Consider the following 12,412-nt stretch of genomic DNA (forward strand, 5'->3'; position numbering starts at 1 on the left):
CAGCTGGGTTAGTTTGTCAGAGGTCATTCAAAGTTACAATAGGGTTTCTTTTCTACAATGGCTTCCCTCATGTCAAGCTTGTCTTGAGCTAGTATCACTTCTACCTAAAAGTCTTCATTATCATCACTCCAAAGTTTCCTTAACATGATGACAAAACATCAGAGAATCAGTTGTATTTATCATATTTTTTATTTTTATACATTATGATGTTTTGATTTCTCAAAAAATCTTTCTGGTTGAGGAGAGACTGTCCCCCCTGGGGCTAGCCAATTCTTAGAGACAGCAAAGGGCACAGCCAGGAGCACGCCTTTGATATGCAAACTAACTCATGCAGAGCCAGGCCTCCTCCATCTGGCCCATGAACCCCAAGAGGCAATTTTGCTCTGCCTTAATCACTGTAAGGCCACTCTACCAGGCAAGTATGGACCACCCTTATAGTCCAAAACCCACCAAAATTATTCAAACTAGCCAATGCTAAACTGTTGACCCTGCCCTGCCTTGCCTTTCCCTCTGAAACCCCAATAAAGGCTTCTGGCCTAGGCTCTCCCCTTGCTTCTGCTTCTGCTTTCTGACCAAAACCTGGTGTTCCTTCCAAACCTCTCATTTCTGGGGGAAATGTGATTGGCATGAAACTTTTCTTTTAATGGCATTGTCCTCCATATCATCATTCAGTCGCCTTTATAAATTAAGACCCAGAAAAGAACAAATGTTGATAGTTATTTTAATATCTCTTTGGAGTTAATGAAATTACAATCGATATTCCAAAAAGTTTTATTTCTGTGGGAATTGAAAAGCTTATTTGAAAACCAAAGTTAAAAGTAAACCTATGGCCGCGAATACCTAAGACATGATGGAAGAAGAGGGCTAATCATATAAATATTTTTATAATTTATTAATTTATTTATTACAATAGGAAGTTTTATTTATATCCAGTTAAGCTGATGAATAAATGAAAAGCATATATTGGAGTATATGAGGAAGACATGTGGTTTAAAACTAATTCTGCCTGACCTTGTTTTTCAAGAAAGGCCTGAAGTGGCCTGTTGAGCATGCATTGTACATCTGCTTTAAACATTTACAATGTCCTAAAGCAGAGAATGATGCCCTTAAAGATAGGGATGTTGCCTCCCCACCCCCCATAGCAGCATTTCTTTTTTTTTTTTTTATAGTGAGGAAGATTGCCCCTGAGCTAACATCTGTTGCCAATCTTCCTCTTTTTTGGTTGAGAAAGATTGTTCCTGAGCTAACATTTGTGTCAATCTTCCTCTATTTTTTTGTATGTGGGACGCCACCACAGCATGGCCTGATGAGCAGTGTGTAGGTCCACACGTGGGATCTGAGCCCATGAACCTCAGGCAGCTGAAGAGGAGCACACAAACTCAACCTCTATGCCACCAGGCTGGCCCCAGCAGCATTTCTTTAAAGATTAGCATTCCTTCCCAGACACTAAGGATTAATTACTAACCTACCGTGCTCATCTCTTGACCACTGACCTCTTGGCCATCGAGCTGCTGTGCTAGCAAAGTGTCTCATGACTATAGTAAAAGGGATATTCCTGTCATATTTAATATCTGTTCCTTGTTGCAAGATGGTATATAACCACTGCGTACTCCCCACTTCCTCAGAGAGCTTCCTTCCTTGGTGGAGGCCTGCACCTGGGCTATAGTCCTCAAAACTGGCTCATATAATAAACTCTCCCCAACTTTGATTTATAGATTGATTATGGATTGTGTTGACAAAGCCCAGAACAGATTCCTGGATCCTAGTTAATGTCTCCAAAAAACTAAAAAGTCCTATATTCCTACACAGAGAACAGGGAATATATTCTTGAATTTGCACCAGAGTATCCTGAGGATATTTTAAAAGTCCTTTTTAACTACACTTCTAAGTATTAACCAATGTTTTCATAAATGAAAAAATAATTTTCATTTTATTTTCAAATTTTCAAGACAAAATCCTGAGTGGCCAAAGTTTCAGTATGGTTACTGCTGAGATAACTCTATCTCTACCCAGACTCCAGTCTGTCCTGTTTCATTTTCTCTGAGATTTTAACTTTTTTTTTTTTAACCCTCTTACTGATGTTTTCCAGAGATACCCAGCCACTGTCTTTGAGTAACTAAATAGGCTTTTTTTTTTTTTTTTTGCTTGAGGAAGATTAGCCCCTAGCTAACACTTGTGCCAATCTTCCTCCACTTTATATGTGGGTCGCCACCACAGCATGGGTGATGAGTGGCGCATGTCTGTGCCCAGGATCCCAACCTGCGAACCCGAGCTGCCAAAGCAGAACATGCTGAACATAACTACTACTCCATGGGGCTGGCCCCTAAATAGTCATTATTAATGGCTTTCAGTGATTTTCATTTCACAACTTTATCTGAGCTAATCTCAACTCCTCATGAGGACACCTTTCCTGCAATAACAGTAGGAATGATAATCACCACCAATCAAAGAGATGAGATATTGGTGTCCCAAACTTTTATCTCAAGGATCTAGTGTCCCCTTTGCACACGTGCTCCTACTGTGAACACTATAGACATTGTCCTATTCCAAAATGACATTTGGTAAGTGACTCTTCTCAAATACTTGTCAGGTTCCTAAAAGGAACTGAATATATCCAAGGCTATGGAGTAAGAAATATTATATAGATACACCAGTGTTCCTCATGACTCTTCAGGCAGAAGAGACATTTTCTGTGGGAACCAGAAACAGAGTTCCAGCTTTGACCTCCTGCTTCAACGCAGTCTAACATCCCTTTTCTATCTTCTCTGTCCCCTCCCTATGTGGAGGCTTTTCCTCTCGCTCCTAACCAGACATCCTGAAACTCACCAGCTGACTCTAAAGTTTCAGGCAACAGGCACTTGAAGAGAAAGAAGATAATTTTATTAAGTTCCGGCTAAGAGTAGACACATTATGGGTCTGAATGACTCTATGGAATGAAATATCCCTTTGGATTTGTAGTCATTGAGAGCACCTGAAATAATACTTTCAGACTCCACGAGCATGCTAAGCTTCAAGGAGACTGAAATAATGTCTCTAAACACTTAGATAATCAGTTGCAGACAACATTCTCTAGAAATCTGAATACAGCTCCTTAAAGAAAGAGCAAAGATCTTCCCTCGCTCTATGGGGCTGGAGATACCATTTCCCGGTATCTCTCCCCGGGCCCCTTCCCCTGGAGGTCCCAATGAGCACCATGTAGCGCCTGGGCCTTTGGAGCTGTGAGAACTACATTACCCAGAGGACACTGCGCCGGGCGCCATCGGCGTTGAGCCAATGAAGGCTCAGGAGAGGAGCATTTCCGTGTGTGCGCATCGAGTGGGGGCGGGACTTCCGGCGTCCTCCTCGTGGCGGTCGTTTTGGCTTTTCTTGGGGCGGTTCTCCTGGCAACAGTCTCGGAAGCGCTGTTTCGGGGCTGAGGTGACGGGACCGAGGAGGCGCGAGAGGAGGCGCCGTCTCCCCTGCACAGGGCGGGTCTGAGGCTCGGCGACGCCACCCGGGGGACCCGCGCCAGGGCCGGGACAGGGACCGCTGTCCCCGGGTCCCCGCCGCTCCCGTCCCTGCTCCGCCCCCGGAGTCCGATGGCGGCGGCCGCGCGGAGGGAGCCGGCTCAGGTCAGTGCTCGTGCTCCGCGCCCTCCCCGTCCTCAGCCCAGCCCAGCCTTAGAGCCCCGTGTGCGGGCGCCGCTCACGGGCCTGCAGCCCAGGCCCCGGTGTCCGGGACGGGGAGGCGCTCGTGGGGCCTGTTTGTGAGAGCCGGGGTGACGGGTGTGGGAGAGGGTCCCAGGCGGAGGGCCCGGCGGGGGAGAGGCCTGGAGGGCATTTGAGCCGGGGGGAGTCGGGAACCCTGAGGTCTGTCTTGTGTGTGTTCAGGAACCAGAGACTGTGAGGCCAAGTCGCTCTTGCAATAGCAGGTTGCCATTTTCAGGAGGTTGGGAGCATGGAGAGTTGTGAACAGAAAAGACCTCGCCTGAATTAGGCTTTTAGAAGTTTTACAAAAGCTGCTCAGAGGAACAGACTGGAAAGGGAATGATAATGGGAGACACAGAAGGATTTAGTCCTTGTAAAAGGTCACGCAGCTGACAAGAGACCAAGAAGGGGAGGATGGAGTGTGAGGTCTGGGTCTCATAGTTGAACACCTAGGTTAGAGATCATAGACGGTGCAAAAACAGGTGAAGGAGAGAGGTGGCTGTGGGAACAGTATTGGAGAGAGGATGATCTGGCAGGTGGCCCAGGCTTCTGAGTGCAGGTGAGATGGATGCAGAGGCATAGGAGTAATTGAGGCCAGATGACAGTGAGGCCAGGGCTACGGCTTATTCACTGCTCTATGGGCTCTCCAGGGTTTTGTTGTGATCTTGGTGTGTCTGGGGAGTTTCAGTCAGGTGGGTGGATTAGTATAGGGGCACTGTGATCATTTGGGAGAGTCAGTGGACCCCGGGTGGAAAGCCTCTGGAATGAGGTTTTGAATGAGAGGAGGAGAGAGGAAGTCTGTGACTGGTGAGAGCACGTCAAGTGCAGACAAGTGGATGAGGGCCCTGGGTATATGAAATCCACAGGTGGTTCTGAGTGGCTGAGTTTGAAGCAAGGAACAGAGGCAGGTAGAGAGAAGTGTGTGTATTGAAGCATAATTGACATACAATGTTATCTTAGTTTCTGGTGTAACACACATGCACAACATAGTGATTTGATATTTTCATACGTTATTAAATGATTGTCACCGTAAATCTAGTTACCGTCTGTCACCATACAGTTTTACCACAATATTATTACTGTATTCACTATGCTATGTATTACATGCCTGTGATTTATCTATTTTATAAGGGGAGAGTTTTAGAACAGGATTCTGGGCTGTCAGTGGCAGTGGGGACCATTGGAGGTCAGGGGTGGTATTGCGTCCTGTTTCAATTTGATAAACACTCTCTATATGCCGTGTGTTGAATAACATGTAGGAAGGAAAGGGAGATTTCTGTGGTGCAGGGCAGGGAAAACATAGTGATGGTTAGAGAGAGATGTAGTAGAAAGAGTGATGTCCATGTGGAGAAGAGAGTGTGAGCTGATGGCCCAAGGGCCTTGCATTGAAGACATAAGGGTGAAATGAGCCCACACCCTTTGTTATATCTGGGAGGCATGGTCTGGGAGATCCTAGGAGAATTGCCTGACAAAAAGGAGTGCTTCCTTCAATGCCAGGCCCTGAGCTTAGGTGTTGTCTACCTACCCACCCACACCCTGTGTGGGTGGACACAGGGATCAAAGAGACCATGAAGAGAGAGAGTGCATCAGTCACACCAGGGCCTGGTATCTCCTCTGAGATGGCGGAAATGGGGAGGAAGGTGAGCAGTGGATAGAAGGGTGGATATACTTCCACTAGGAGAGGAGCTGACTGTCCTCATCATGACAGGGCTGTGTGACCTTTGAAGATGTGGCCATTTACTTCTCCCAGGAGGAGTGGAGGCTCCTTGATGAGTCACAGAGGTTCCTGTACCATGATGTGATGCTGGAGAACTTTGCACTTACAACATCCCTGGGTAAGGCCTTCATATTCCTCCCAGTGTCCTTAGCTGGTCTGTCTTTCCCCCTGTCCCAGAGGCAGCTCTGTCCTTTCCACAGCCAGACCATTGGCCCTGATAGCTTCCTCACTTCCTTGGCATATGTACTGTGGGTGCCAGCACTAAACTGTGTGCACTACTTCAAGAAATGCACTCCCCTTGCAACCCTAATGCCTGCTACCCCAAGGTGTGCCGGGTGAGGTCTGGGAGTCAGCAATCTTGCAGTCAGCATAATGGATCTCCCCTTGCTTGCCCTCTCCCTGGCTGTATGACTGCCCAGATCCATGTCACCTTGTGTCCCAGATTGTAACCCCTTTTGCTTTTTCCTTTTTTTGAGATATAATTGTCATATACCATATTAGTTTCAGGTGTACAACATAGTGGTTCAGTACATGTATGTATTGCAAAATACTCAGCACAGCATGTCCAGTTAACATTCATCATCATACAGAGTTGCAAATATTTTTTTTCTTGTGATGAGAATGCTTAAGATTTCCTCATTACTGCCTATATCAAGAATTGCAGGCATTGTCAAGGTCACTACTGAAGTGGTTCATAGGCTTTTCTTTTTTTTTTTTTTTCTTTAATATAGATTCTTTTTTTTTTTTTTAATTTTTATTTATTTATTTATTTTCCCCCCCAAAGCCCCAGTAGATAGTTGCATGTCATAGCTGCACATCCTTCTAGTTGCTGTATGTGGGACGCGGCCTCAGCATGGCTGGAGAAGCGGTGCGTCGGTGCAGGCCCAGGATCTGAACCTGGGCCGCCAGCAGTGGAGCGCACGCACTTAACTGCTAAGCCATGGGGTCGGCCCAACATAGGCTTTTCTTGAAAGACCCTCTTTTCAGATTTTGTTGTAATATTTTTTTTCTGTGGTCTCTTGTTTCCTGAGTTGCTCTGGGCCAGTACTCACTGCTCATGTGAACTGTCTTTCCCTAAAGACTTGCTTCATTCAGGTCTCATGTAGTTAAACAACTGGGAATACAGGGAGAACCTTGGTTGTCTCACAAGATGGACATGGCCTGATGGTCTCCGAGGAGGCCTGGCCCTGGTGAGTGGCAACTAGGGGAGGACGTGACATCATGGCTGTGTTCAGATCATATCAGGAACCTGCCCTGTATTAACCAGTGTTGTGGTGCAAGTGCCACTGGACACAAATCATTTCTATACTTTCTTCCACATACTTGACACTTTTCTGATTTGTCATTTTATCTGTGACTTCCAATCCCTACTGCCCCCATGCTTTCTGACCTCCATGCATCACTTGTTCCTCTCCACTGCACAGTCTACAGTTCTCCCACAGTGACCCACGCATAATGTGTTGAGAGGTATGCACATATCCTTAAACAGTCTTTGAACACCAGATACTCAGTTCCAGTTGTATTCCTCTGGGCCTGGACACAACCATCCTTTGCATAGCATGGACATGTCCCCATGACAAGGTCCTGCAGAAGTCTGTTGGCAGAGGAGTAAGTCAGTGATCCTGCCTCTCCTCCCTGTATGGCAGCCCATCATTGTGCCTTTTGTTCTATAAGGTATTCCTCATTCTTTGACCTTTAGAGGCTCAGTACTGCAAAGCAGCCCTCCCTTCAGATTGCCCCCTCTCACTGAAAACACTCCTACGAATTCATTCTTTGGTTTGAATGTGTATGTATGACACACTTTTGATGAGACTTCCATCTCTCACCTAAGTTAACATGCACTTTATCATTGTTTCTCTGCTTTCAGATTGTTGGTGTGGAGCAAAGGATGAGGAGGTGCTTTCTGAGGAAAATATTTCTGTACAAGGAGTGTCACAGGTCAGGACTTCTAAGGCAGGTTCATTGGCTCAGATGACTCACCCCTGTGAAAAGTGTGTCCCAGTGTTGAAAGACATTTTGCACCTCACTGAGCTCCAAACAACATATCCTGGGCAGAAACCATACTTGGATGGGGCATCCAGAGGTTTCTGGATCCGTGCAAACTTTCACCAAAACCAAAAACATGACAGTGGAGAGAAAATCTTCAAAATGGGCATGGACCTCGCCTCGTTTGTGACGAGCTGCAGATTCCATGTGTCGGGGAAGCCCTTCACCTCTGGGGTGGGTGGAAAGGACTTTCTACCTACCTCAGGCCTTCTCGAACACCAGGACACTCCCAACAGTGAGAAGCCACATAGTAGCATTGAATGTAGGGAGCCCATTAACAGTGGAAAAAGTCATGACAAGTGGATTGAATGCAGGGAAGTTTTCAGCAACACAGACACACTTCATCACCACAGAGTCTGCACTGGAAAAGGTCTTAATAAGTGTAGCAAATGTGGGAAAGCCTTCAGCTGCAAATACAGACTTGTTCAGCACCAGCAAATTCATATTAGAGAACGGCCTTATGAGTGTGCTGAATGTGGGAAATTGTTTAGCCGCAAAACCCACCTCATTCGACACTGGAGAGTTCACACTGGAGCAAAACCTTATGAATGCATTGAATGTGGGAGATCTTTTAGCCAGAAATCTGACCTCATTCAACACCAAAGAGTTCACACTGGAGAAAGACCTTATGAGTGCAGTGAATGTGGGAAATCCTTTATCCAGAAGTCCATCCTCATTAAACACCAGAGAGTTCACACTAATGAAAGACCTTATAAATGCAGTGACTGTGGGAAATCATTTAGCCAAAGTTCTGGCCTCCTTCGACACAAGAGAGCTCACACGAGAACAAGGCCATATGAATGCACTGAATGTGGGAAATCGTTTAGCTGTAAAACTCACCTCATTCGACACTGGAGAGTTCACACTGGAATAAGACCTTATGAGTGCATTGAGTGTGGGAAATCTTTTAGTGAGAAATCTGTCCTCATTCAACACCAAAGAGTTCACACTGGAGAAAGGCCTTATGAGTGTGCTGAATGTGGGAAATACTTTAGCCAGAAATCTGTCCTCATTCAACACCAAAGAGTTCACACTGGAGAAAGGCCTTATGAGTGCAGTGAATGTGGGAAATCCTTTAGCCGCAAAACCCACCTCATCCGACACCGGACAGTTCACACTGGAGCAAGGCCTTATGAGTGCAATGAATGTGGGAAATCCTTTAGCCAGAGCTCTGGTCTCCTTCGACATAGGAGAGCTCACATGGAGTGATGTGAGAAATCATTCACTTGCAAGTCTGATCTCAGCCAACACCAAAGAGTTCACTCTGGAGAAAAGCCTCAGGTAAATGTGCTCTTTGCTTAGTTAGAAGAACAGTGTTGGAGGAAAGGCTCTGTGAGGAGCCACCTGCCTGAATTGAATCTCATATATCCAGACATCCACAGACTAGAGATTTCCCATAAGTTCAGTTATGTGGAAAGCATGTGTACCCTGCCCAGGGTTTGTGTTAGATTTATGTCATTGCCAGTTTCTTTGACAGAAGCCATTTCACCTCTACCACCTGGCAGGTCCACAGTGTGTGCATCAGTTACCACCCTACTATGCTCAGTGAAGCTGACATGTTTTCTCTCCCATTTGTTGGAGGAAATCATGAGTATCCTAGCCCTTATGGGGTCTTCATTCCCTATTCTATGACAAGTTAGGGTGTGGACCTGACTCTGTGTTGTCCCAGAGAACACTATCTGAGTTCTGCTGACGGCTTGCAGAGAAAGTCTAGCTTTCTTAGGGACACAGTTGGTCTCAGGTAGTGCTTGTGATGAAGTTTTCTGGCTTCTAATCCACCAAGCCAGAAAATGCCTGTTGCACATTGATCTGGTTTGTACAGTAATAAAGCCTTTTTTTTTTTTTTTTAAGCTCCTTCCAACTTGAAGGGTAAACAACTTTTGTGAGGATCCAAACTTGGGGTGCCTCAGGTGGGACAGTATGATGGTTGAATATGGTGCTTTCCAGTTTTGGCCTACTTTGCGTTGCTGCCAAGGCTTTCTAGGAAAGACTGCTTTGTGGTCCTAATTTTATACCTGAATGCCAGAGATCTGTGAGTTCAGAGGTCACACTGAGGAAGGGGCATTTGTGACACCTCTAGTGCTTCTAGAGTCAACATGTATTTTTGCCTTGCTCACAGGGGATAGCACATAATGCCCAGGACTGCCGAGGGGAATCTTAACCCCAGGTCCTACAGAGGAGCCATATGTCCTCATCCAGAATTCAGTAGGCTGGTGTCACTAGTTGTAAGACTACAGGGGCAGGGGAGACAGTAACTGGTACAGAAACACTGGATTAATAGAGAGTGGAGGAGACTGCAGTAAACTAGATGGAATGTGCCTCTGCTAAAGATGCATCCACAATTGTTCTAATGACAATGACTGTGCAATGAGTATATACAGAAATCATGGAACCTCCAGGTATGTTTATCTGCGTAGCTGAACTCATTGGCAGAAAAAATATTTTGTGGATTCCTCTAGCCTCTCTGAGCCGCTTACCTCAAGGTCATTGCTATATAGACAACAGAAGAATGGGGAGAAGGGAGATCCTATAGTCCAGGGATGTGGCTATTGTGATACAGCCAGGGATCCTTTTGACTCAGGTGGAAATGGTCTTCATTGTTTGCCAGTATTTCCTGCCACTGAGGAAAGGCTGTCCTTCAAGGCATGAGGAGTGAGATAGTGGAGTCAATACAGAGTTGTCAAACCTGATTTTCTAAAGACTGGAAGATTTAGATTTCCACTCTATGGAAAATCAAAATCTAAAATAGGAACCACATTTTAAAGCTGTATTAAGGTATAGTAGACATAGAATAAATTGTACATATTTAAAGTGTACAATTTGGTAAGTTTTGACTTTTGTGTAAACTCATGAAACTGTCATCATTATCTTGATAGCGAGCATATCTGTCACCTGCATATTTTCCTCATGCCCTTTTATACTCTCTCCCTGTTCTGCCTGGCCCTCCAGGCAACCACTGATTTCCATTCCTCTACAATAGATTGCATTTTCTGGAATTTTATGATTGATTGTAAAGTGTTTACTCTTTTTTTCTGGTTTCATCGATGCTGCATAATTACTTTGAGATTCATTAATGGTGCTTATATGCACATTTCATTCTTGTTTCTAACTAGCGTTTTTTCCATGTATAATTGACTATGTCTATCCATTCACCTGCTTATGGATATTTGGGTTATTTCTAGTATTTAGCAATTGCAAATAAAAGCTGATATGAGCATTTGTTTACTCTCCTTTTTATACGTACATGTTTCGTTTTCTTGTATTAATAACTCAGAGTACAATGCCAGAGTCTTGGGGTAGGTGAATATTTAACTTTTTACAAAATTGCCAAACTGTGACCTAAAATGGTTGTGTTTTTTTGCATTCCCACTGGCAGTGTGTGAGAGTTCCAATTCCTTCACACCCTTGTCAATACTTGGTAAGGTCATTTTCTAATTTTACTGTTTTAAAGTAAGTGTGTAGTGGTGTGTCACTGGCTTTAATTGCATTTCTGTAAGGATTTATTGTGTTGATCATTATTTTGTGTGTTTGCTACCTGCATATCTTCTTTAGTAAAATGCCTATTCTTATCTTTGGCCTATTTTCTATCTTAATGAATTTTGCCTGTGTGCCTTTTAGTAACAAATAAGACAGTGAGACAACAAAGACATATGTTGGAATTTTACTCATTCTTAATGAATGTCAGTGACTTCTTTGCTGCGTGGAGTAATTGTTTTTGAATACTAGAGGAATATTTTGTCAGTTTTTCCTAATTTTTTTTTTTCAGTATGCACAATGTCATGGCCACCTGTACAAAACACTAAGTTACATCAGCATTATTGACATACTCTTTATCACTCTTCTAAGTGTAGACATTCAGTATATTGTATTTAACAATACCATAAATCAAGCCGTAGTTTGTAGTGTTTGCCAATTTTCTTGGTGTAAATACTCCCCACCTTGGCCAGTTTTAAACTGCCAACATGATGTCACTGAACATGGAGTTGGAGAGAGTTGCCGGTAGCACACCATTTTATTTCCACCATACTGATCCAGTAGCCACAAACAACCTCAAGAATAACAAAACAGAGTAAAATGATTAGGGAGTGACAATGTTTATTTTTAACTTAAACAGTTTAATTGATGTATAATTCACCTAAATGCACATATTTAAAGTATATTTTGATATTGTGATACAAAAAAAAGTTTCCTCATGCCCTTTTTAAATTCATCCTTCTCAATATATAAAAGTACTGATACAATGATAGTCTTCTTTTTGTAATGACTATTTTCAAATATATCCAAAAGTGGAAAAGACTGATGAATCCCCAATCTTCCATCATTATGATCATTCTTGTTTCATTTCTCCTCATGCTCATTAGTGAGTTGTTTTACTTATAAACCCAGACATCATGTCATTTAATGCATAACTTCTTGAGAATGCTTTTCTAAAATGTAAGAGCTTTTTCATAATGCCAATAACTGTCTCACAAAATAAAAATATTTTAAAATACGATAAATGTGTTGTTAGTGCTGTATTTTATCAATTTTCTCAAAAATGTATGTGTTCTTTAAGACAGACCAATTGCAATTGGGATACACAGTGTGTATCTTAGGAGTCTTAACCTATAGGCATTGCTCACCTCTTTTATTATTTTCTTGTTGAAGTGCTGAGCCACATGTCCATTATAATTTGCTGCATTCTATATTTGGCTCACTGCATCTCTCATACTATTAACACACTGACCCTTCCCCCAAATTTCTTGTGCACTAGATATTGATAAGATGAATGAGGTCTGGTCCTGCAGACAGGTGTGTGACAGTGGCACAACCTGGAAACACATTCAGGTGTTGGGTGGGATGGATGTGTGGTGATGGCACTGCAGTGCAGCTTGGGGACACATACTCAGATCAGGGGACCCTGTGTGATACTGACACTCGGGACATCCTGGGGATACCTGACATACCTGATGTAGGACTGGAG

General features: G+C 43.9%; 1 protein-coding gene across 1 annotated transcript; it reads left to right on the forward strand.

Moving 5' to 3' along the window:
- Nucleotides 1-3,354: 3,354 nt before the first annotated feature.
- On the forward strand, nucleotides 3,355-11,961 carry LOC131397529 (zinc finger protein 530-like). The gene is made up of 3 exons (XM_058530575.1): nucleotides 3,355-3,611; nucleotides 5,395-5,521; nucleotides 7,271-11,961. The coding sequence occupies exons 1-3, from the start codon at nucleotides 3,579-3,581 to the stop codon at nucleotides 8,656-8,658; spliced, it is 1,548 nt and encodes a 515-aa protein (XP_058386558.1). The 5' UTR covers nucleotides 3,355-3,578; the 3' UTR covers nucleotides 8,659-11,961.
- Nucleotides 11,962-12,412: the final 451 nt, after the last annotated feature.

This window comes from Diceros bicornis, chromosome 34 (genome assembly GCF_020826845.1).
Source record: "Diceros bicornis minor isolate mBicDic1 chromosome 34, mDicBic1.mat.cur, whole genome shotgun sequence".
NCBI lineage: Eukaryota > Metazoa > Chordata > Mammalia > Perissodactyla > Rhinocerotidae > Diceros > Diceros bicornis.

Bases quoted from the DNA above. Each gene is read 5' to 3' on its own strand.
- LOC131397529 (XM_058530575.1), top strand. From the start codon at position 3,579: ATGGCGGCGGCCGCGCGGAGGGAGCCGGCTCAG. The intron at 3,612-5,394 runs GTCAGTGCTCGT...TCATCATGACAG, and splicing joins CGCGGAGGGAGCCGGCTCAG to GGCTGTGTGACCTTTGAAGA. The intron at 5,522-7,270 runs GTAAGGCCTTCA...CTCTGCTTTCAG, and splicing joins TGCACTTACAACATCCCTGG to ATTGTTGGTGTGGAGCAAAG.